This window comes from Callorhinus ursinus, unplaced genomic scaffold, assembly GCF_003265705.2.
Source record: "Callorhinus ursinus isolate GAN/ISIS: 27379988/994484 unplaced genomic scaffold, GSC_fseal_2.0 scaffold13, whole genome shotgun sequence".
NCBI lineage: Eukaryota > Metazoa > Chordata > Mammalia > Carnivora > Otariidae > Callorhinus > Callorhinus ursinus.
The window spans coordinates 13,808,375-13,833,054 of record NW_027397075.1 but is presented as its reverse complement, the minus strand read 5'-3'; the positions used below and the strand labels follow the sequence as shown (position 1 = coordinate 13,833,054).

Sequence of the window (24,680 nt, the reverse complement as noted above, 5' to 3'; positions counted from 1 at the left end):
CCCGACGCCCGGCTCCTGGCGGAAGGGGGCTCGGCCGGCCGCTTTTCCGGACCGGAACTTCCGCCTGCCGCGTGACACCAGGGCGGGCGTTTTACGAGGGCGGACCCGTGGGCGGGACAGAGCTCGGAGGACTGTATTAAAGGCCGGACGCTTCCGGTGGAGAGGAGCTGTGGCGGGGCTTGCTGGGATCATGGCGGAGAACCACTGCGAGCTGCTGCCGCCGGCCCCGAGCGGCCTCGGGGCGGGGCTGGGGGCCGGCCTGTGCCGCCGCTGCAGCGCGGGGCTCGGCGCCCCGGTCCAGCACCCCGGCGGCGTGTCCAAGTGGGTCCGGCTCAACGTCGGCGGCACCTACTTCCTCACCACCCGGCAGACGCTGTGCCGGGACCCGAAATCCTTCCTGTACCGTCTGTGCCAGGCCGACCCCGACCTGGACTCGGACAAGGTGAGGGCCGCCCGACTACCCGTGCCGGGCCGGGGAGGCCGGGCCTGGTGTCCGGGCGCCCACCGCCCTCGAGGAACCGCGGCCGGCCCGCCTCGGCTCCCTCTCGCCCTCTCCGTTCCCCGGCGGAGCTTTCCCACACCCCGGACCTTGCTGTGGATCCACTTTCTTTCCCCTCTAGGTTCTCATGGCCCCGCTGTGTGAGCGTCTCCTCTGTGGCCCCGTGTACTTAGTGGCCCTGGAATCGGAGAACCCTGGCCTCCTCATCTGCTCGCATTCCAGACGTTTGACTTTACGTTGGCGTGGGGGGGTTGACACGGGTGACCTGCCTTTCCCAGTGACTTGCATTTAGAGAGTTGGCGCTCCGTCGTTTACAGCCACAAAACGCTCCCATCGGCACTCGCAGAAGGGGCCGGCCGTAGAGTAATTTTTCAAAGGGAAGGTTGCGCGTTCGAAGGGGTGGCAAGGAGGGACCAGGTAGGAATATTTCTTCAGGCTGCGTCCCCACTGCCCTCCCGAAAGGGTAGGAGTCCCTCGGTTGGTTTGCAGCTTGCTTTCATTAAGTGCTGGTACTGTTGTGCAGATCATAATGGAAACTGTTTCGGTTATGACCTTTGTGAGACTTGTGTGGCTGAGGAAGAGCTGCTCGGGATTTGTACGGATTGAAACTCCGAAAAGGCTCTATTGTAAGAGTAGTTGTTACCTATATTTATCCGCGGCGGTTCGCAACCTAACTTTCCTGGGTCTTCTCAGTTGAGCGTACATAATTGCACTTGGCTTCGTGCCTCGCCAGCTCAACGCTTGCCAGGCATAAGTCTTCCCAGAAAGATTCAACTCCCTCTTCAAGCTCGGGAAGGCGGACGGAGCCCATCCTCAGGGTGGCATGACCTTAACGATCACCACAAGACCACTTGTCGTTGGCAGAAATCAGGGTTTGAGATGTCAGCACTCCAGTCTCCCCCGCCACCACCCTCAGCTGCTTCCACTGCTCCTTTGACCAAGCTCTCGCCTCGGAGAGAATTGACCTCCCAGAAAATGGCAGGCCTCTCCAGGACAGAAATAGGCTTTTGTTTGCTGTGATTTTCCTTTCATGAGAAGGGTGTATGTTTTACTGTTTGTTTGTATTAAAACACAGCCACAGTGGTCATTCACTGGGATTTCTACTCGAGAGTTCCTGTTTTGTATATTGAATCAGATTTTAAATTGCACTTGTCCATTGGGGTTTTGGGGTGTGTGTGTTTGTGTGTGTGTGTGTTTTGAGGCAAAGTCTCTATTCATCACTAAAACAATTGATTAAGAGCCAATTAACTATAGCTTCCACAGTTAAGTCAGTTCATCCCTTTATTTTACTGTCTCAAAACGACTTAAAAAAAACTATGCTCTACTGTAATAACAGTCCTTTGGGGGAGGTAATTAACCCACCAGAACGCATCTGCTGCGGTTGCTTCTTGTCACCATCGGGTGCTTACCCACATTTGATTCCCAAATTGTAAGAGTGAAATCTAGAACATGAAGGTAATGCAGCAGATACAGTTTCTGGCTCATAGGGTAGTTGATAGTAAATAAGGGTGAGTTTTTGTCGCAGGTAATGGGAATTTAACAAAGAGTAATGCCGATTCACATCAGTCACGGTAGGAGTGTGCTTTACTTCAAATGAGACAGAACGTGTAAGATACTGTGTCTTCTCAGTGTCACCCCCCCTCAACTTTCTGATGAAAGAATGTCCCAGAGCTTCACTCCTAGATAATTAGACCCTGCGTGAGGAAGCGGAGGGGAAGGGGTGTTTGGAGGAGTGGGACGGCCAGTGATTATTACATGATGGAAGAGAAACAGGATGTTGATTCACTTGTAAAAACCTCGAAGCCCTCACTTCATAGTTAAAATGAATGAAAGCATACCTGGCAGATGTCCCCAGGGCTGGACGTCAGCAGCACAGACCTGGTGGAAGGTTCCTGCTGGGCTGTGAACACCTGACTAGTGTTTATTGAGCTCCTGGGCTCCAGCAAGCTAGTTCTTGCATAGGACTTGGGTGGGGATTCGAGGGGAAGTTGTTCCAAGGAAGGGGAGACCAGGACCTTTCGGGAACCTGGTGCGTTGAAGTTCACGGGAAAAGTGCCTGGAGCTTGAGCTTAAACACCGCAGAAGCCTTTGGGAGAGGTGGAGTGATGGGACGTTTTCTGAAGAAGGCAACAGACAGTTTATTAAGGAGGGTGGGGAGCAGGGCTGCAACTGATCTCCCTCTCTCAGCACTGAGCCTAGGATCAGCTCTGGGCTCCAAACCCTTACCCGTTGGTTTCAGTGCTGACTCTGGGCCCATTGCTGCCGTGCGATTCTCTTTATAGACCGCCCCAGTATGAATTCTCACTTCCTCCTGGGGCTTCCTCCAGCCGGGCTGTGTCTGGGGTGTTTGTTTCAGCATCTGCTCCCCTGCTGTCTGGGTCATCTTTCTCCCAGGTTCTCGTAAGGGGCGGGCCAGGTGTGACACTCCTTCCCGGAAGTGCTTTGTGAATACTTGATGTGTGATTCATTTGGGTTAAGTCTCTGTATTTCATGGTACCTGGCCCATTAGGCATTGCTGAAAACAGGTTAGCGTTTGTTTAGAGCTGAATCAGCCTCTGTTTCAGTGTGGAGATGCTTTAGGAGTTAAAAGGGAAACAGGAAATACTGCTACTTGGTGGTTGGAAACCACTCAGATTAAGTAGGATTTGAGGTGAGTTCAGTCTCTGCCTGAGCCAGGCCTGGGGAAAACCTGAGCTTTTGTCCTTTGTTGGGGCCATTGTCCCGCCTTTGGGGTGCATATTCTGTGGCGTCAGATGGGTCTTTGAGGAGTGGGGTCATCACAGGGCCTCTGGTGACATGTCACTTGCAGTTCTTCGCCTGTGCTCACTCCGGGTGTACTTGGTGTTGGCAAGAGTGTCAGGATTGGAAAGATAGTGGAAGAGATTTTACAGACAACAGCCAAGCGATGAGGGATGTGGGTGGGAGTACAAACTTCTAAGTTGCTTGGCAAGAGAAGTGGGGATTCCTTAGAGTGGAAAGAGCGGATTATGCTCCATGTAACGAAATCAGAGGTGAAAGGCTAACTTCCCGAATTCTGAAGAGCATCCCGGGCGCCCATGAGAGCCGTGTCATCCTATCTGAGGCCCGGAGTAGGCGACCCGAGACTTGGGTGCATTTCATTTCACACTTTGGTCGAGGATGTGGCTCTGAGCATGTTCGTAGCCCTGGCCATGTGCCATGGTTGGTCTAGGACCCGGGTGGAGGGAGGGGCTCCCGCCCTTCCCCCGTACAGCAGGTGTTTGCTGGCAGAGCCCACGTTACATCTCCACAGGGCCCCTAACTGGACAGCCCTGGACCTGAAGCAGCCCGTGATTCCAGGCCAGAAGGTCCTTTCTCAGGAGTGAGAAGAGCTTGCTCCAGGGCCTCAGACACCGGCCCTGGGCCTGCAGCTGTCCCCACCGTCAGCCATCTGAGGGCAGCCCGGGAGGAAATGGTTGTCGCTGCAAAGCACTTCCTCTTTCTGCCCCCTGCACAGTGACTAGGCTCAGTTTGGAGCCATAGTCAGAACACAGTGGCCCACCAGCTGATGTTGCAAATCGAGTTTTATGGGAACGCTGAGGTGCCCGCTTGTTGACAGGGCGTCTGTAGCTGCTTTCACAGTGAGTGGGTGCTCACAGTTCCCTTCCACAGATGCTCCAGGTCAGCAGTCACTGGACTAACTGTCCTTAAAGTCCCTTAAAGGAGCTGGCTCTGCACCGAGGGAGGTTTGTGCGTGGCCAGGGTGCTCTCCCCGGACCCCAGAGTGCCAGAAACATCCAGGCTGGCGCTGGTGTGCGGGGGGTACTAGGGAGACGGAGTATCTTCCCTGGTGGCAGAATGAGACTGGAGACTCGGGCCTGACTTTGACTTTGACCAGAACTTAACTCGCTGTGTGACTTTGGGGTAAGTTGGTGCACCTCTCTGAGCGTTAGTCCGGGAGGAGCTGTGAGAGTTTAGGAAGATGGTCACACCACCTCCCCCCAGTGCCCCGTGCTGGGTCCTCACAGCAGACGGAGATGACTCGTGGTGGTCTCTACTTTGTTTTTAGAAAGAATGCTTTTTTCTCCCTGTCAGAATTTGTTCTTGCTGCTGTTTGTTTCTTACACATACTCTGAATCACTGCAAACCTTGGTCCCAGCAGGGAGCTCCTGCTGCTCGGCCAGCCTCGAAGGGGATTGTGCGAGCCTGGCCCTCCTGTCCCCTGTCCTTCCCTGGCCGCCTCTTGGCGGCCCACCCAGAGCTCCTTGTTGACCTGAGGACAGGCCCGAGGGCAGCTTCCCAACTCTGGAGCCTGGAGCCTGTGCCACAGGGGAGGGACACAGCTGCCTGGGCAGCCACCGAGTTTTCTTGCAAGAAACTTGAGGTCTTTGAGCCTGGAGGACGTGGCTCTAGGGTGTCAGTCCCATCCACCCGCATGTTTGGAGGGGGCTTGAGGCACATCCACATATGGGTGTGCATGAGTGTCTCTTCCCGTAGTCCGCATTCTGGTGGGTTCTAGTTGCCTCAGCAGTTGGGCTTCTAGGATCTTGGGCTGGTTTTGCGAGTCAGGCTTGGGTGGCTGTAGTTCTGGAGTTGATGAGCTGGGCCAGCTCCAGCAGGGAGGCCGAGGCAGGCAGCAGGGGCACCGACTGAGCCTAGTCACTGTGCAGTGGGCAAGAAGAGGGAGGAGGTTCGGTGACATAAGCAGAGGAACCACGGGCCTGCCCTTCGGCCCCAGCAGGAAGGAAGGCTGAACTCTGCACCAGATCTGCCAGCAGGGCCGAGTGTAGGAGGAGAGCAGAGGCCCCCTTGGAGCCCATAGGGCGGTGGCTGTGGGGGCAGCTGGTGGGGAGGGCTCGAGGGCCTCATGGGAGCAGAGTGCTAGGCGTGAACCGTGGGCAGGGTGCCCCAGGGCCTGGGGATTCTGGGCTTGAGGAGGCCTCGCCTCTGGGGCTGTGGAGGGGCTTTCCTGTATGGTGCTTCTGCCCCAGGTGATCGTGGTTCCCTCCTGTTTCCATCGCTAGTTGACTTTCCTGTGCCGGCAATTTTATGTTAAACACACGCACTCACGCCACCAGAATCAGTAATGTGATATCTGTTGAGGATATACATGCAGGTGTTCTGAGGCTGGAATGTCTCTAGGGAGGGGAGCACCTGCGAAATCCCAGCAGATGGACGATCCCTTGCTTTGTGACATAAATGTTCACAGCAGCTCTGACCTGGATGGCTGGCCCTCGGGCTGGCCAGTCCACTCAGCACTCTGGCCCCAGAGTGACCCGGCGTCTGCTCTCAGTGCCCCCAGACCTGCTGGACTGAGTGGGTCACTGTGAATCACCCTCATGGATTCCTGGGCCCCAGGGGGGGACCCACTGTGGCTGAATCTGACACACACCTGCTGCAAGAGGAGCCCGGGCCTTGCGGATGGTCCCTTTCTCGTGGGCACTTGTGTTTGCTTCTGGGTGAGCCTCATGTGAGTCGTGTATGTCATCCTAAATTGGGACATTGTGGGGGTCGGGGCCCTGGGAGCCGGGTGCTCGTTGAGGTCTGAGGGGGTTTGTTGCCAGGGCCGGCACTGAGGGTGAGAATGACCCAGAACCCGGACACATGCACCCTGCCGTTGGCCCAGAGCCCTGCTTTTCCCTTACTTCCTGGGTGGGCATGGGAGTGTGTCAGATCTCAGCACACACGGGGCATCTCAGGGGGCTCATGCAGGGAACGGTAAATCAGAGCCCTCCAGCACTCCTGGGTGCCCAGGGGCCCGGCCCGGCAAATCCCGGTGCCTCAGAAAAGTGTCTTTGGTCTCTGGGTCTCCGCCTCATCATTTGTAATTGGTGACATCTCAGGCCTCTTCTGGACGGAGGGTTTGACAAACTGTAGAAAACAAAACAGAGAAGGGGGTGGAGGCTGAAGGTTTTGTGTGCAAATTTGGACTAGTCACTTAAAATGGATAATTTCAGAGTAAAAGGTAAGTATTTCTAATTAGGTCGATTGCAGATGTTTGTGCACAGAGAATTCTGTGCGTTTACATTTAGATTTTAACAGGGAGATTTGACAGAATTTATCTCCCATTTAGCTCAGGACACTCAGCCCTCTTCATTTCCAGTCTCCAGTGGCTGTGCTTTTTCTCCCACAACAAAGTGGTGGCGGAGTCCCGTTTCCTGGTGTGTTTGTGGAGGCCGTGAAGGTGATGGAACGGCGCCAAGTGCAGACGCTCCGTAGAGAGCTGTCGCGCCAACAGAGTTCTTTTCCATTTAGAATCTTGGTCAGAGTCTCACTCCTCATCGCCATTTCCAGGACCAGCCGGCCCTGAGGGACGAGCAGCGCCTGCTTTATCCACAGCACGTTGCTGGGCAGTGCATTCGATCCTGCCCCTTGAACCCGATGGTCAGGTTTTACTTCTGGCCGCATCGTGGGCAGGGAGAACCTCAGTCTTGGGGGCTGTTTACTGAGTGGCGCAGGTGTGTTTCTGCCTCTTGGCAGAACACTTGTTTCCCAATAAGCGGTGTGGGCTAAGGGTGCTGGGTGGGCTCAGAAAGGAGAGAGCAGGGCGGGGCAGGGCGGGGAGGGGCGAGTGGTTTCAGGTCAGGATTGTCCTCTCTGCCTCCCTCCTTGTCAGGGCTGCAGTTAAGAGTCTCCTGGGAGAGCATGTGATGTGGGCTTGGCCCTACCTTTGCCCACTGGCTCCTCTCAGAGAAATGACTACACACGGGGCTCGTGGCCAGAGCATGATCTCTGTGGCCTGGCTGCCTCCCTGCCTGGGGCCAGTGGCCCAGCAGCCCAAGCTCAGGGATGCAGGGTTCAGACTTCCCCTGGAGACCAGCAGCTCAGCCTTGGGAGGTGGGTCCCACTAGGAGTGGGTTCCAGCCGACCTGGGCATCATCAGGCCGCCCTGCTCCAAGTGTGTGTGGGCTGACAGCCTGCGGGGAGTTGGCCCTCGTTACGTATTCCTTTTTTTTTTTTTTTTTTTAAGGTTTTATTTATTTATTTGAGAGAGAGAGAATGAGAGATAGAGAGCACGAGAGGGAAGAGGGTCAGAGGGAGAAGCAGATCCCCCGCCGAGCAGGGAGCCCGACGCGGGACTCGATCCCGGGACTCCAGGATCACGACCCAAGCCTAAGGCAGTCGCCCAACCAACTGAGCCACCCAGGCGCCCCCTCGTTATGTATTCCTAAGCCAAGGCCGCTTCCCCTGTTTAAAGCCCTTAAGGTACATGTATATTTTTTTTTAAAGATTTTATGTATTTATTTGACAGAGTACAAGCAGGGGAGCAGAGGGCGAGGGTGACGTAGGCTCCCCGCAGAGCAGGGAGCCCGGTGCGGGGCTCAATCCCAGGACCCTGGGATTATGGACTGAGCCACCCAGGGACCCTAAGATACATGTATATTTTTAAAGCCAGGACTTCACAAATAGGTCAGACGCTAAATCAGTGAGAAGTAGGGAAGGTCAGTAGAGGGAAGTGATTTGTCAAGAAAGGAGTCTTCATTCCAGCTCTTCTACACAAAAACACACAAAGCTCGCCACTCTATAAATGTAGCACACGCTTGTTGTATAAATCGAGGACAGGACAGAAAGAGGAGATGAGGGGCCCGCGAGTCTTGCCACTAGCCAGCGTTCGCGTCCTGCCCGCATTCCCTGCTGCCCGTTGGAGGCGTGAGCGGCCCAGGGTCCTGTCTGTGCGTGCTGGCCGGCGGCCGCGCCCCCACTGCTCCCCCAGTCGCCAGGGTAGATGGCACCAAGATGCTTTTCTCTGGGCTTTTGCAGAAGTGAGCCTAAGATTCATATTCTGAATTGGGGTTTTTTGTTTGCTTGTTTCTCCGTTTCTGGGTTGTGTGTTCTTCCTTGTTTCTGCTGTAGGCTAGAGGCCCCAGGGCTGCGTGCCCCGCACAGTACGTGAGGCGCCCGGCCTGCCCCCGGCGACGCCCCTCAGCCCTAGAGCCTGCTGCTCCCGCTCAGGTGCTCAGACGCGTGCTTTTTATAGAGGTCCTGCCTGTGGTCCTCTGAGCAGCAGCCCAGGATAAAGCCTGGTGGAGTTTTGGGGTCTTGGTGTAGGGCCCCCGGCACTTCCTGTGGAGGCTGAGCCTTCCGCCTGACAAGCCCAGGTCAGAGTCCTGAGAGTCCTGCCCAACCTCGGAGTCTATCCGATCAAAACAAATCCCCAAGAAGAAACCGGTTCAGAGAGCCTTGGCGGGACTCCATGGAAGAAACCGCTTTTGAGTTTCCCTGAGTGCTGCTCCTCAGTGGCAGGGCCGGGCCGGCTGGCTTGTCACTGGCAGGGGGCGGCACATCCCCGGCGTCAGATTACTCGGGGCACAGCCTGCCACACAAGGCCATTCAGTGAACCCGCCATTCTGGGTCCAGGTGGGGGGCCCCCAGGCAGCCTCGGGATGAGGGCTCGGTGTGGTGGCGCCAAGGTCAAGATAGCCGCGGGGCTGAGCGCACACTGCCTCGGAAGCTCTGGAGCTCAGGCTTGCCCTGCACGGGGGAGAGTGCGGTGTGATGATGGTCCTCTTGAGCCCCTAGTGTGGGCCCAGTGTGGTAGGGAGGTTCCCCGGGGCACCCTGTCCCCATTGGATCTTGTCCTTCTGCCAGCTGGCTGTCGAGGTTAGTGGGGAGCCAGTGAGTTGTTGCTGAGCTTGCTGATGTGCACATGTCATGCATGGGGCTCTTTTCACACCTGAGGATGGGGGTGGAGACAAGCCCCTGACTTCGTGGCCACTTTTTACCAGTAGGGAGACTGGCCGAGCATCCTTCTTCCAGAAGCTGGTCCACGGGGTCCTTGGTCTTGCTCGGAGAACAGGCGGGGTCTGGGGGGACAGGAGGTAGGGGTTCATGGGACAGTGTCTGGCGCTTCCTTAGGTGGGTGGGCTGGAGCACGAGGATGAACCCGGGAGGTCTGGGTGAGGCCGGGGCGGCGCCTGGGGGCCGAAGCCCGCAGGGGAGAGAGGCGGTGGCCTGTCCTGGCAGGAGGTTGGGCTGAGCGCCCAGGTCCTGCCCACGGGGCAGCAAGGCTCCAGGTCCCAGCATGCACACATCCAGAGCCCTAACTGACTTGATGTAAGAAAAGCAAGGGGCACCTGGGTGACTCCGTTGGTTAAGCGACTGCCTTCGGCTCAGGTCATGATCCCGGAGTCCCGGGATCGAGTTCTGCATCGGGCTCCCTGCTCGGCGGGGAGCCTGCTTCTCCCTCGGACCCTCCCCCCTCTCATGTGCTTTCTCTCTCTCTCACTCTTTCTCTCAAATAAATAAATAAAATCTTTAAAAAAAAAAAAAAAAAAAGGAAAAGCAGGTCTGCAGTGGTGGACGTCAGGAAGCCCCTGGAACCTCCAGGCGCTGCCACACTTGGGTGAGAAGTAGGGCCCTAATGTGACTCCTGTTGCTTTACGGCCAGGATGCTTCCTGCCTCTCTCTGTCTCTGCATCTGGTGTCCGTAGGCAGAGCACATCCAAGAGCTCCAGGTCTTCCCACCACCATGCTTGCCCTACAGAGATGCTGACACACTGTCCTCTGTGGTCTCCGCTGGTCCTGCTCCTGTGGACGGCCCCCCCAGAGCCTGCCACGCTGACTGTTCTATTGACTCTGGAGTCACCCTGTTGTGTCAGGGAGGGGAGGGGAGGTGGGCTTGCGGGAGGAGCAGGATGGCAGCCTGGGCCAGGCCCTGCCCAGCAGACCCACAGCAGATATGCAGTGCCCTCGATGCAGTCGGGTCCGTGGCCTAGAGTGGATCCCAGGGTGCCGTCACTCCCCACTAGACCGCTGTGGCTCTCCCTTCCAGACAGTACCCTCCATGCCTGTTACTCTGGGCAGGCCTCCCTGGGCTCTGCTCCGTGGAGGCGTCTTTCGGGGACTGCCCCCACCCTCGTGCCCAAGTCAGCATGTCCACCTCCCCTGGGCCAGTTGTGGAAGCTTGCTGGCCAGAGGGCTTTAACCCTCAGACAGGCCCCAGGCACTTCTGGGAGGAACCGGGGCCACCCGGTGTGGGAGAAGAGTCTTCTGAAGGTCTGTTTTGTAGACTGCTCAGACTCTGGAACCACTGCCCATGGGGTGTGACTCCTTTGGTCAGGCCTCTCCACACAGTTGCTGTTCTGTGTGCCTCTGACCCCTCCCCAGGATAAGAAGGCCCTGCCACAGGTGCCCGGGAGGAGAGCGTGTGTTAGGTTCCTTGTGTTGGGCAACGTTGCGATGCACGGAGGCTGAACATTAATGCCTCAGCCTCAGTCACCTCGCTGCCGAGTAAATAAAGGGAGGTGAACTTGGCCTAGACCTGAGGTGGTGACAGACAAGAGTGCGAGGCTGCCAACTGCCAGAGTCCTGCAGAGCCGCCTCCCCGAAGTGCTGCAGCGCTGTCTGGTTGCGGGTCAAGGGACACACATGACCCCCGTGCCTCTGCAACCGTTTCCACGTGGCCTGGCCTGGAGTCACTTGTGGGGACCCTTGCCTTCCCAGCCAGGACTCACGGTGTTCTCTTCTTTGTAGGATGAAACTGGTGCCTATTTAATCGACAGAGACCCCACCTACTTTGGGCCCGTGCTGAACTACCTGAGACACGGGAAGCTGGTCATTAACAAAGACCTCGCAGAGGAAGGTGAGCTGGGGACAGGGCCCCAGTGGACAGGCTGACTGGTCACTTGACACAGATTCCTCTGAGCCCGAGCCGCCCTGTGAGGAGCAGGCCCAGCACACCTTCCCCTGCAGAAATCCCACATGCCTCCGTCCCCTCGCTGGCTCCCAGCTTCCTCTCACCTGTGCCCCACGGGGCAGTAGGCGCTTGTCTCCAGGAGGTGAGGGCTGCTGGCCACCTCGTCCCGTCTTCCTCCAGGAAGCGAAGACTTCATGGCCAGGTTGACCCGTCAGGACCGCTGTCAAGTGGGGAGCAGGTCACCTGGGCTCTGGGCCATGTCAGGAGCCTAGTTAGCGATGCTGCTGGGGCTAGGGCTCCGCTCTCACAGCGACTTTGGCTCACACTGTCCTGGACATAGCCGCCTCTGGGTGAGCCCCGGGTGCGCTCCTTCCAGGGCACCTGTGTACCCTCACCTCTGAGCTCTGTCTGTCCTCAAATGGTCCAGCGCTGGGCACAGCGAGTAGGGAGCTTGATGTGTCAGGATCTGAGAGGTCCAGGTGTTTCCGCTCTGCATGGGCTCTGGCTCCTGTTGGGTCCTCTAGTGACTGCTGGGACTGACCTGGGCTCACTCCTTTCACTCTTGCCGCTTCCTGGGCCTCCAGAGCCAAAGGGGACTCCCATATGTGCACTCATGTTGTTTGGGGCGCCTTCCTTTGTCTTGGTGGAGCCGTGCAGTTCTAGGCTAAACTTGACAGCCTGTTCCCGGGGCAGCTTGCTCAGAGGCAGGTGCTTGCTGCAGACAGGCCCCTGCCGCCCTGCCTCGTCCCCTGCCTCCTGGCCGGCCTCGAACGCCGCACTTTCAGAAGGGTCCATGCGACCACCGGCACCTGGAGCATCCCACCCGCAAGGCCTCTCAGTCCCCACCCACAGGTCTGAGGGGGTGGCCGACAGGATGGCACCAGGCTTGCATTTCGTCACCTACACGGCCACACGCTGTCCTGAGAAGTGATGTTGTAAGTGTAGCCACCCACCGCCAGGCTCCCGGTCTGATTGTGCTGCCTGGGGGCCCGGTTAGGACACGGCCCGGGGCTGCTGGTGCTGCCAGTGTGGGGACACCGTGTAGAGTGATGCCTGGCCAGGGCGGCCAGCACAGCCCTTCTGGAATGCGCAGGAGGGTCCTGGGGCCGGAGAGCCCCCAAATGGGTGCAGCACGAGTCGCAGCCTTGGGGAAGAAGGGCAGCCCTAAACTGTCAAGAGTCCTGGAACCGGGGCACCTGGGTGGCTCAGTCGTTAAGCGTCTGCCTTCAGCTCAGGTCATGATCCCAGGGTCCTGGGGTCGAGCCCCACATCGGGCTCCCTGCTCAGCGGGAGACCTGCTTCTCCCTCTCCCACTTCCCCTGCTTGTGTTCCCTCTCTTACTGTGTATCTCTCTATCAAATAAATAAATAAAATCTTTAAAAAAAAAAAAAAGTCCTGGAACCACCCTCTCAACCAGCCCAGCTTCCAGTGGAATGGGGAAACTGAGGCACCAAGTGACAGACCCGCATGAAGCCATCTGCAAGCCCCGGGCCCCACGTGAGGGCAGCAGATGGCCCGCGGGCGACGGAGGGAAGGTTTCCGAATTCCATCCAGGGGCGCCCAGGGCGGAGCTTGGGGTAGATGTGTGTGCGACAGTGTACCCAGCAGGCCACCTGGAGTGGCACGTGCCAGGAGTGTGTTCAGGAAATGGGCCCTCTGCCCTTGATCCTGGGGCACCCCACTGAGCCAGCAGAGTCTGCACGGGGTCCATTGGCACGGGGCCGAGGAGCTGCCAGGGGCCAGGGCCAGGCATGGGCTGTAGGTCCACAGAGGGACAGGGGCGGGACGTTTATTCTTGGATCTGGTGAAAATTACTTTTTTCTATTCTAGGAGTGCTGGAGGAAGCGGAATTTTACAATATCACCTCACTAATAAAACTTGTAAAGGACAAAATTAGAGAACGAGACAGCAAAACGTCGCAGGTAAGAGCAGTGACTAATAGGCACCCAGCTTCTGAAGTCTGTCTGTCACAGCGATGCCGCTCACTCCCTCCCTTTGCGCTGGCCAGGGGCGGCCTCTGCACGAGACCCCAGGGTTGGTGCTGTCCCTGTCATGACTGTCTTTCTTGGGAATCGCCCTAATGCTTGACGGGCCTGCTCTCTAGCCATGTCCTGCGGCGCTGCTGTAGCCTGCACGCTGGGTGTGTTCGTCCATTCCTGCCCAGCCCACCCTTAGGGGTCTCCATCCAGGGGCAGGGGACAGACAGTGCCGCAGAGGAAAGTCCAGGGACGGAGAACAGGGAGGCTTCCAGCATGGACATCTCAGGGAGTGCACTGTAGCAGGGTGCAGCAGGTGCAAAGGGCCTGTGGCTGGCAGTGAGCTCAGGGTAGACGGGGGTAGGGTCCTGCAGGCCAACATAGGTTCCACGAAGACGTGGCTTTTCCTGGGAGAGAAGAGCACAGTCAGGGCTCTTTGTGCCCGCCTATTGGGGCTGTTAGGCCAGAGTGTGAAGCAGGCCATGTCCAGCATCTTATGCAGAGGGAGGTGCTGGAGGGGCTGAGCTCCACCCTGGCTGGCAGAACGGCAAGCCGTCTCCCAGTGAGCAGCTCCGGGAGGGAGGGGGGGCATGCCATGAAGTGGACGCGCCCTGAGAGCTGCCTCGCTCATCTGGAGTCTACACCCACCTGAAGCCCTTTGGCTGCCCTGTCCCATCGTGGGCCCTCCCGCCAGGTGTCTGGCAGGCCCCGAGCTAGAGCTCTCGGCCTTTGTGAGACGCTCGCTGACGGCCTGGCCGCTCAGAGTGGCCATGGTGCCCCCAGCCCTCTCTCTCCTGTGGGAGCCCCTCGGGCACCAGACAATGAGGGAGGGGTCCAGGGAGGGGGCAGGAGACCCAACCACAGGCTCCCGGGTCATCTCTGGCCATTGGCTGCCGCATTCCCCTCTGTCTGGCCACCCCACTAAACACATAGGATGAGCCACACCTGCAGCACTGAGGCCTCTGCGTGGTGGGCATAGAAGAGCCCCTCCTCAGGGCCTGGGCCAGGAGCGCCGGTGTCGTCCCTGTCACAAAGGAGCGCACTGGGGCTGTGTGACAGCCAGCCCCCTCCTGGCTATGGCCACCTGTCACACTTGGCGCTGAACGCCGTGGCCTCCTACCGAAGGAGCAGCTGCAGGAGGGTAGGCTGCTGGCCGGCAAGGTCCCGCGGTGCTCTCAGCAGCTGAGACCAGGCCTGGAGTGGAGGTTGGTGGGTGGGCGCCTTGGCGCATCAGGTGACACAGCAGCTTTTCAGAAGTTGCCTCCCTCAGGGAGGGCCCAGGTCTGAGTGCCGTGGGCGGCTCCGCAGGCCCTCCCTGCCATCCCCTCCCAGCTGCCTTCCCTTGCAGCCGCGGTCCTCACGTGCTCACGTCTAGTTCAGGGTGCCATTGGGATTTCAGGAGCACGACTCACTGAGCTTTGCAGTTTAGAAATAGAGACCTGTTGGATGGTGGATGCGGGGGAGAGAAACAGCTCTTCGGCCTGTTTTGCTTTGCTGGATGCGTTTGGGGTCGCTCTGCGCACCGTGACCTGAGCCTGAGGGGGGCGTTAGCCTCCCCTGGGTCCCCCGCGGGGCGTGTCTCATCCATGGCTGTGGCTCTCCCAGGTGCCGGTGAAGCACGTGTACCGGGTGCTGCAGTGTCAGGAAGAGGAGCTCACTCAGATGGTGTCCACCATGTCTGACGGCTGGAAGTTCGAGCAGGTGAGGCCCCAGGGAACCAGTAATGAGGCTTCGGGGGCCTGTGGCGGCCTGTCACTGTCCTCTGGCACCTTGCGGACAGCGGCCTGTGCCCTGTCCTGACGGATTGGTCACAGGTGTTCGGGTGGGGCAGGTCGAGTTGTTCTAGGGCCCCTCCCCACAGAAGTCCCCGTCCCTGCTTCCCCACCCTTCTCTCTGAGTTACCCTTCTTACTTGAGCCCGTGCTTTGTGGGGACTGTTCCCTGTGCTTCCATCTGGCATCTCCATGTGTGTGGGATTGACAGCCTGAGTGCATCCCGGCCTGGCCCCACTTTCCCGTCCCCTCGCGTCCCCTCCTGTGCTGGCTGAGCAGATGGTGGCTTGGGCTCCTTTGTGCTGCGGTTGGCACAGATGCCCTTCCCGGCGGGGCTGCTCTGCGGCCCCCCAGGCCCTTTCCTGCCCTCGGCTCTGGTGCAGCTGTGCCCTCCACTTTGCTGGCCTGACGTGAGGATGTGGGAGTGCTCCTTCCCTTCATGGAGCCCGGGCTCCCGGCCTGTGCAGCTGCAGCCCACTGGCTATGGGCCCAGGAGCGCGTCCAGGATGCTCACCGATTGGCCAGTACCTTTTCCACAAACTGCTCACTGTTCCTGTCCCTCAGGCAGGTTCGAACTAAGGTTCGGACCTGTGACTCTCCCCGGCCCCCAGCCCCAGGTCCTACCTGCCCTGCTCACCAGGCCCCCTCGGGCCTTGGAACTTTCTGTTTCCATCCGGTGCAGGTTCTGGCCATGGCGAGCGGTCCTGCTGGGAGAGAGGGTGGGAAATTACAGGCTCACCCCAGTCTCCCTTCTAATTAAGGCCACACCTTTTCTTTGGGTCTTTTGAAATGAGATTATACTGTAGAGCATGCTTGGAATCCCTTTAAAATGTCACTGAGACAGCTGCAGTGTTGTGTCCTCCCTCCGGTCAGGCGGGCCTGAGGCCGCCAGGGCTGCTTCTCTGTGTCCTCTCACAGTATTAGCTGTGTGCCAGGGTCCAGGTAGTATCCGGACCTCGTTACATTCATGCCACAGACCGTGCAGGGACAGAGGTCCCCTCCCATGCCCCTCGCGTCCTCCCTCGCTGTGCAGCCCAAAGAAAGGCTGGGGAGATGGGGGCTGCAGGCGCCGGTCAGGGTGTTGCAAGGTCACCCTCGCTGGGAGTGAAGCAGCTCTGTAGCTCTCTCGCTGAGATGGAGAATCTCCTGCCTCCTGCGTGGGCCTCTCCCTTCCTCTCTGTGTTCAGCTTGAGGGTTTAGTCCTTAGCTCCTCTGGGTGAATCCCAAATCATCACACATGCCAGGTTCCTCTCCTGTCCCTGAGTCTTTGTCTCTGGAGGATGTTGTCCTCCCGGTTCTTGCCAGCGAAACTAGTTCCGTTTGATGAGAAATGCTCTACTTCCCAGAAGCAGGAGCTGGGACTGCTGTGGGGAAAGTAGGGTAAGAACCCTGAGTGGTGTTGGCACCGAGCCCAGGGTCAGCCAGTGGTGAGCGCCGAGGCGAGAACAAAGTTCCGAGGTTGGTTCAGAGGAGGCTTGCGTGCAGACCCGCGGCCCCGTCTGTGTCCCCGGGGCCCGCAGTGGGCAGGGCACGTGTCTCCAGTGGCCGGCCCACCGTGCTCTCCCGTCTCTGGCCACACAGGCTACGCTGCCCGCGCACTCCTTGCTTGGCCTTGCCCGCTGCCCCCACGCTGTCCTCGTCCTTCCCACGCTGCTGCTCGTGGCACGCCCGCCCCTGGCCTTCCACATCACCCCGAGCGCCGGCTGTTCCCGGCGTACACTCGCGGGCTGGAGTCTCCCTGCCGGCAGGTGGGCTGGTGTACGGTGCTCACCCCATGCTGCTGCTCTTCTGTCCTCCCAGCTGGTCAGCATCGGCTCTTCCTACAACTACGGGAGCGAAGACCAGGCCGAGTTCCTGTGCGTGGTCTCTAAGGAGCTGCACAACTCCCCGTACGGCACCACCAGCGAGCCCAGCGAGAAAGCCAAGGTAGGTGACCGCGGGCAGGTGGGCGCTGGGCCAGCTGAGCACAGCCGCAGACCCTCCGGCTTCCGCCTGCAGAGGGGCTCATGGGGTGGTGGCTGCCCTTGGCAGACTTGGGCCCCTTCTCGTCATCTCCCGGCTGCACACGCTGCCTGGCGGCTCATCCATCTCGCTGTCATTCCTTGTCACAGAGTTCTTGCCTGACGTGTCAGCAGAGTCCCAAAGGAAGGACACATAGGTCCCGTAGGCTGCGGGGGTGGAGCCAGGGGTCTTTGAACAGGGGCTCCCTCTGGAGGCGAGCCCCTGTGACTTCAGCCCACGCCCTCTGCCTGCACCTCTTTGGAGAGGCAGAGTTGCTTCTGGAAGTTTGTCTTTTGATAACTATTTTGGATGGTTTTCCTGGGGACTTGAGCCATCAGGGCTGGAGAGGGGGGCCGCCCAAGTGGCACCTGCCTTAGCCACATCCATCCATGTCTCGGGGGTCGTGTTTTGTCTGTAAAAGGTGCAGCAGATCCCGCAGATGCTCTGATTTTCAGACTCCTCGGAGTGTTGGCTCAGCCCGGGCCGGCCCTGTGTACTGGCTCCATGCTGGGCGTTGGTGCTTTTGTCTCCCGAGGAGGGCAGGGGTGGCTGTGCCGGGTTTCGGGGTGGCCTCGGGGCATGGAACAGCGGCTGCCATCTCCTCTGGGGTCGCTGGCTCCACCTGGCGGGACTCCTGGGCCTTGGAGGATGGTGGTGGCCTGAGGGCTGTGCAGCCAGCTCTGAGGGGGGCCGGGGAGGTAGGGACGGGGCTCTGGCAGGCACCCCCACGAACTCAGAGCCCCGGGGTATCTGAGTGAGTGCAGGAAACACCAGAGCCTGGAGGATTTTTAACTGATGACGTTAAGTCGGGGGTTTCCGATGCTTCCTCAGACTCTTAGCCCCACCAGGTGGCCTTTGGTCAAAGCCACCGGCCCAGAACTGCCCTGTGACCCTTTCAGGGCCTTCCTTGGAGGTGTGGGCTTAGGAACAGACAGCGGAGTTCCCGTGCACGGTAGCCTTCTCGTGGTGGCCGTCCTCACGAGGCTCACAGCCGGGTGAAGAAGTCCTGCGTCTTCCCGACGGTGCGACTGTCCAGCACGTGGGGTGTCCCCACCCTGGCCCATGGCACCGTGGCTGCACGCGGGGTGCCTGGGGCAGGGTGGTGTGGGGGCGGTGCTCGGCCTGGGGATGCGCTTCCCTTCGACTCTGGGGTAGAAAGTGACACCACCACCCCACCCCCCGATAGCCCCCAGCCTCGTGAGGAGGCACGTCTGTCTGAGCAGTTGCAGAATTCCTGTGTAAGTTCGTTTTTAGAAGCTTTGTTTCTGAGCTTGACAAGCTTTCATGGCAGTTCCTGACCAGGGAGGCCACCTGAGCTCACTTCCCTCAGGTAGCCCTTCTGCTGCAGAAAGGCTCCGTCTGTGCCGTCAGGAAGCTCCGGGCGTGACCCCAAATCCCTTTGCTTCTGAAAACGTGCCCTGTTTTTCTCTCCAAAAATACCTGGATCTGAAGTGTGGCAGCCACTGTGGCTCATAACCGGGGGCAGTGGCAGGAGCTCCCCAGGAGACAGAACGCGGTTGGAGCCTCCAGAACGCCACAGAGAACCGTTGGGGCTGGGTTGGGGGTGGTAATCTGGGGACACCAGGCACAGCCTGGTTGTAGCAGGGCGCCGAGGGTCAACCTCCCGGCACTAATGGCCAGCCTCCTGTCTCAAGGCAGGAATCGGGTGGGCAGCTTAGGGCAGCGGTCCACACAAGGGTGGCCCGCCTCAGCCGCCAGTTCGGGGGGCCTCCCAAACCCCTCTGCCAATCCGAGATGTGCTGGAAGCGCTTGCAGGACTCACTGAGGGGACCCTGGGGTATGGTTTGTTGTCAGAAGGACGGAGAGTGAGGGCTCAGGTCCAGCTGGGGAGGGCACGGGGTTCCTCTGCGGACTCGGGACAGGTAGTACCATGCAGAGAACCGTGCCCCCCCAGGGTGTCCCCCGCCTCCTTGTCCAGGGATTTTACTGCTCTCGGTGACACACAGGATCGATTGATAACTGATCAATGACTGATTGCCCACTTACCTGATCATAGTTTCTAACCCCCTGGCCAACTGAGCCCTCCCCTATCATGTTCTTAGACTGTCCCGTGTGGCCTGGAGATCACAACCTTTCCAGGGCCAGCAGCAAAGACCATACCTCTATTTGAGCAAGGTTCAGTTTTTCACTAAAAAGAGGGAGGGAGAGAGGGACACCTGGGTGGCTCAGTTGGTTAAGTGGCTGCCTTCGGCTCAGGTCATGATCCCAGGGTCCTGGGATCGAGTCCCACATCGGGCTCCTTGCTTGGCGGGGAGCCTGCTTCTCCCTCTGCCTGCCTCTCCCCCTGCTTGTGTTCTGTCTCTCTCTCTGACAAATAAAAAAAAAAAAAAGAGGGAGGGAGAGGTTTGGAACCTTGGGAGCGCCAGGCCTGGGGACAATGGGGCACAGGACCCCCACACGAGACTGGCCCATCTGTGCTTCACTACCCAGCACAGGGTGGGTTCCTGCCCCCGATCACCCATGCTTGCCACCGCCATGGGGAGACTCGGCCTCTGCAGGCGGGCTTCCCGGCTGCCGCCCCATCCCAGCCTGCACTGATGGTGTCCTCTTTTCTCCTTTGCCGCATGCTGCGTGCCGAACCAGAGTGACACGGGTCACAATGGGGATGTCTCAGATTAAGTGTAAATGTCATGGTGAGTTCCGTCACCCTTTCATTGACCACTCACTTTAGTCTCCTTGACTCCAGCCCTTCCACCACTGCACTTTGTGATTCCTATGGTGGACAGAGAACCTTCTGTGCTAGAGCCTGACTGTAGATCTCCAACGGAGCCGGCCTGTCTGGGGCGGGGAGGCTGTCTTGTCTGTTTCCTTTAGGGTGTCTGGGGGTGGCATTGGGACCTTGGCTGGGGTGCCTGAGAACCCTGTGTGTCAGGCTTTGGAACGACCTCATCGCCGTGGATGTCCGCGGGCAAGGACACGGGCCACCCCTGCTGTCCCTCTGTGGTGGGCTCAGGGCAGCCCCTCCCCTGAGCCTCAGGAGAGGGATGCTGATAGAGAGGAGTCTGTGAGGACCTTCTGTCTGTTTGCCCTGTGATAAGGGGCTCCGCAGATGTTCCATTGGCCCCCAGTTGCTCCTCTTGTCCCTCTTCCCGTCGCCCGAGTCCGGAGCCCAACTGTGCTCACCACTAGCAGGAGCTACCTGCTCTGTGCCCTCATCGTGCACACAGGGAGTCGAGGTCCAGAGAGGGCAGGTTGCAGGTGGGTGAGCCACGCATCATCCATGGGGCTCCCCTGCTCCCTCCAGGCCCTCCCCACCCCCTGGTTGTGGGCCAAGCCATGCAGATTGGGGGCCCCTCAGCTTCTGCCCTGGGAGGTGCTTGGGAAAGGCATATAGCCATCCAAGCCCTGAAAGATTGACCACCCCACCATGAGAGGTCTGGACTGGGGATTGCGAACAGAGAGTGGCATTTCCGCTTTTAGTTCCTTTTTGGTGATTATATCCACATACAACACCATCAGTTTTGCCTCTTGATCTGCCAGTCCTCAAATATTTGTCACCTGGCCCTCTCAGACAGTTTGCCAAGCCCTGGTCTGGACGAGCATGGTCCATCTGTCACTTCAAACTTTCTGGTAGCCACGTCGAGAAAGTCAAAAGAAACGTGAATTTAGGCTTATACTGTTAATTCAGTACATGCAGAACGTCAGAAATCACGGAGGTGTTTTACTTCCCTCCCTCAGTCCCTGGAAGCAGACGTGTGGTTTGTGTCTGGCCCACCTGTGTTGGGAGCAGCCGCGCTGCGGGCTCAGCAGGCACCTGACCTGGCCCGGCGGAGAGTGAGCGCAGCTTACCGCCTGTGATAGGAGCGGGTGGTGGCGGGGGCCGGCCATAGAGCAGCCCTGGCTCCACACGGTGGGGTGGGGTCCCCCTGCCTGAGCCCGTCCGAGGGGGTGCCGCCTGGGGGATGCTGCTGGTCCCTGTGGGCGGCTCAGGCCCTGCTATGGGAGGTGGCCCAGTAAGAGCCCATCCCGGGCAGAAGGGCTGTGACCGTCACAGGGCTAGGCCTGGTTTTCTGTCCTCATCAGGAGACAGTTGTTGGCTCACTCTGGTGGGGCAGCCCCTCCAGCATGGTCACCTTGCTCCAGGCCACGTTCCGGTTGCACGGGCTTCATCCTCTCCACTGTGGACTCAAACGCTCCCTCTCCTCTGCTGGGCTCCCATGGAGTGAGGGACAGCTCTTCATGGGCTCCCACAGCGTCCACCTTGCCCTGCAAACAGCAGAGATGACGGGGCTGAGACCAGCACTTTGGGAATAGCAGGGACCTGTATGTGACCATCCTGGGTCCCCTTCCCAGACCGCATCCCTCTGACAGGGGCCTCCTGGCCTTTCCCACCCAGCTGACACATCCTACTAGATGTAGGGGTCTGTCCTCGTCTGGGCTGAGGAGGGACATTCAATCCGGGACGCTGCTCCCCCCATCACAGCAGAAGGTGCACCTTACAGAGAGCAGAGTGGGGTCCCAGGACGTGGGTGCAGAGGACAGGAGAGCATGAGGCTATGCCAGCTGGGTGTTCCGGAGCCCTCAGACGTGGCAGGCACAGGGCCAGGGGCTGGCAGGGGTGTGTAGGGCACCAGGGCAGAGGCTGGCGTGACCCTCAAGAACTTGGGCCTTCTTGAGTGGCTCAGAACAAGCCCTTGGTGAATATGAGTGACTGGCGTCCCCGGTCCTGTGGCCTCGCTGCTCTGGGCAACCCCCCGGGCCTGGGAGCAGGTGGCCGCGGGCTGGCGGGACCTCGCTGGGAGGCGGTGAGGTGCTTTCTGGCCGGAGGGTCCATGTGGGCCTGGACCTGGTGTGAGCGGGCTGGCCCCTCCCAGGGCACGGTCCCACCTCGTGCCCGGGTCTGGGGCTCAGTGTCCCCAGAGCCGTATCTGGCTCACCTCTGGAATTCAAGCAAAAGATGCCCCCAGGAGGCAGCTCTTGCATGGCCGATGACACGGGCTACCGTACAGCACTGGCCTCGGCTGGGTTGGGCCAGGCTGGGACTCGGGCATTTCTCATGGTTATGTGGTGCCTAGCAGCTGTACTGCACGTATCGATCGCAACAGCGAGACATCTGCCGGCTCTGAAGCCCCCACCCGGGGACACGGGATGGTCCCATCCCCCCTCCCTGGGCTGCATGGGGCTCAGCTCTGCAGGTGTCCACCCGTGCTCAGGGCTGAGGGAGGCTGGGGGCCCTCTCTGTCTCTGAGATGCCGAGGAAGGAGGAGCGAGAGGGACAGGCATGGTGGCCAAGGGGCAGGGGATTCTGCAGGGCTGCAGTGAGGAGGGGCCGGTGCCCTTGAGGCAGGGGGGCCAGCGCACTGAGAAGCAAAATGGGAGGCCTGCCGGGCAGGATGTGGAGGTGATGGGGCAGTCCTGGGGGTCCAGGCTTAGGGGTCATGTGACTGGGGCAGGGTTGAGGGGACACTGAGGGGACATGGTTTGTGATGGGGCAAGGAAGAAGAGCAGGTTGAGGCGGGAACCGCTGACACCCTGAGGACCCTGAGGGTCCATGCATGTCTGCAGCCCCGGACCTAGCCAAGCTGGAGACTCAGGAGTTGGTGCCTATCAGGTGGGCTGTGGCACCTGCAGGAGGAGAGCAGGGGCGGCCATCGGGGGAGATGCTGCTGGGGGCCTCTGGGCACTTGATAAGGAGCCAAGTCCCAAGTGTCATTCCCCCCCGCACACACACACATTCATGTCCCAGGCATCCCCGAGGTGGCCCAGGGAGGCGCCTACTGGGGGACGGGCCGGCTGCTGTGGTAGGAAGTGGGGGTGAATACGCCTGCCATGGGTTGGAATGGAGATTTGGAGGGACCCCTGGCCAAGGGCCAGGAGGTTTGTGGGCTGGCCCCTGCAGCAAGGGTCTCCCAGCCTGTTCTTGGCCCCTGACCCTCCGTGCCAGCTTCCTCGGCCCCCTGAGCCACCTGCAGGCAGACTTGGGGTCTTGGGCCCTGTTCCTGGAGCAGGTGCTTTGCTTCAGGGCCTCGTGGCTCCCAGCTGGCCGTAGGCCGCAGCCCCTTCCAACACCCAGGTCCTCATTGTCTGTGTTTGACGTTTTCAGATTTTGCAAGAACGGGGTTCAAGGATGTGAGAACACAGTGTTGACAGCTGAAGAAACATTTTATCTTGTCCCAAGTTGCGACGATCTGCCATGTGGAAGAAGCTTGGCCGTGAGAAGAAACCTGCGTTTGACAATTTCTCTGTAGAGATTTGGGTGTGGATCCTTTTTTGCCTCTGAGGTGGGCGGTGAGAGACGGGACCAGCTGTCTGAAGCCAGGCGTCCCCACTTGGAGGAGGCGTGCTGGCCAGGTGGGTGTCCCCACAGGGCCCTCCGTGAGGCATTCCCCGGGCTGCATGGGCCTGAGGCAGGATACTTCCAGCCAACCCCTGTAATCACCGAAGGTCATTTAAAGGACAGCGCTCTTGGTGCTAACATAAACAGTCTGTGACGGAGCCTGGGCCTTAACTGGTAGGAAGTGGCCGCAGCGCTGTGGCCCCAGGCTCTGGGTGCCTGCTGGTCACCCACACGTGCACCAGGCCCTGGTCCTCGGGTCAGGGAGTCCGCTCAGCCTCCCCAGCGGAAGTGGTTGGCGGTTTGCACCCCTGGCGGGTGGCTCCTGAGAGAGACGGCCTCCACATGTTCACTACTTCCCGGGCCTTGGCCCCGAGGCCCAGCCTCCATCTGAGCCAGGCTCCCCAGCCTGACCCCGCCTGGAACAGTCGAGGCTTCTCCACTTGTATTTTCCAGGCCAGAGAACTTTGCATCCCTTCTTCCCCAGTGTGGACGGACTACCCTGCGTTTTTACTCCTTAGAAATGGCTACAAGTGTTGCCGAATTTGGGACTGATGTGTGAAGTCATTGACAGGGACGGAGCAGTTTGTGTGGTATGGCCTGGCCGCGGGCCTGTGGCGGAGCTGCCACCCGTCAGTGCCTTTGTCTCGCCTGGGATGGAGGTCGGGGCGGGAGGCCTGTCCACCTGGCTTCCGGAGCGGAGACTCCAGGTCACTCTGAAAACCGGATGTTTACACAAATCTCTCCCTCTTGCCGGCTCGTTCCTTTTCTTTGTCTAACTATGCAGTTCTCTCTGGGGTTTGGGGTGTTTGAGACTCCGGCGACCCGCACGGGCTCTGCCCGTGGGACGTGACGTTGGAGCGACTGGGATCCCTGTAAACAGCGCTGCTCGCATGCTTTGAGGACAGATCTTTCCTAGCTGTTGGGGGGCTGTCAGAGCCCGGTGGGGGGCTTGGCTCAGATGAGCAGCTGTCTGCTTCCTCGCCAGGGCCGCTGTGCACTCTGACTGCCGCCAAGCAGGGCGGAGGCCTGGGCGTGCGTAGTTTCCAGTGCTTCCGGAGGCTTCTTTGCCTGTGCCCCCTTCTTTGCCAATAACCTGATTAACCAAGTTCTCCGGCACCCAGCACTTACCTCCTCCTTTCTGTAAGGTCTCTTGTACGTTGTTAAATGTTTGGCTTCAAATTCATCGCAGCCTTTCTAGAGGGCACGTTTAGGACTTGGCGACCCAGCCCCTGCTGAGCTCGGGGCGGGCACAGTCCCTCGTCGGCCTTGGGCTGTACCTGTGGGCGCCGCTGCCCATGCAGCGTTGCTTGGTCTGGGACCTTGATGTAATAGATAGGCTTGTGGTTTTTTAATTTAAAGATATTAAGACTTAATTCACTAAACTTTATTCTAAGGGGATATTTATACTTTTATACTTTTTTAGGTATCCGTATTTTATCAGCTTACAGTTTAATGCCTAAGTTTCCCCTGAAAATAGCAAATAAAATTGTGTATTTATGAATGAGAACAACTGTAAGTGTCTCAGAATGCATGGAAAAGGG

The 24,680-nt window shown here is 59.1% G+C and overlaps 1 protein-coding gene across 1 annotated transcript; it reads left to right on the top strand.

Annotated features, from left to right (window-relative positions):
- The first annotated feature begins 172 nt into the window (after window positions 1-172).
- On the top strand, window positions 173-24,649 carry KCTD5 (potassium channel tetramerization domain containing 5). Its single transcript, XM_025877092.2, has 6 exons — window positions 173-442; window positions 10,931-11,039; window positions 12,924-13,015; window positions 14,675-14,770; window positions 16,641-16,766; window positions 22,906-24,649. Exons 1-6 carry the CDS (start codon window positions 191-193, stop codon window positions 22,933-22,935), a joined length of 705 nt encoding a protein of 234 aa, XP_025732877.1. The 5' UTR covers window positions 173-190; the 3' UTR covers window positions 22,936-24,649.
- The last annotated feature ends 31 nt before the right edge of the window (window positions 24,650-24,680 follow it).

Bases quoted from the DNA above. Each gene is read 5' to 3' on its own strand.
- KCTD5 (XM_025877092.2), top strand. From the start codon at position 191: ATGGCGGAGAACCACTGCGAGCTGCTGCCGCCGGCCCCGAGCGGCCTC. The intron at 443-10,930 runs GTGAGGGCCGCC...TCTTCTTTGTAG, and splicing joins CCGACCTGGACTCGGACAAG to GATGAAACTGGTGCCTATTT. The intron at 16,767-22,905 runs GTAGGTGACCGC...TGACGTTTTCAG, and splicing joins AGCCCAGCGAGAAAGCCAAG to ATTTTGCAAGAACGGGGTTC.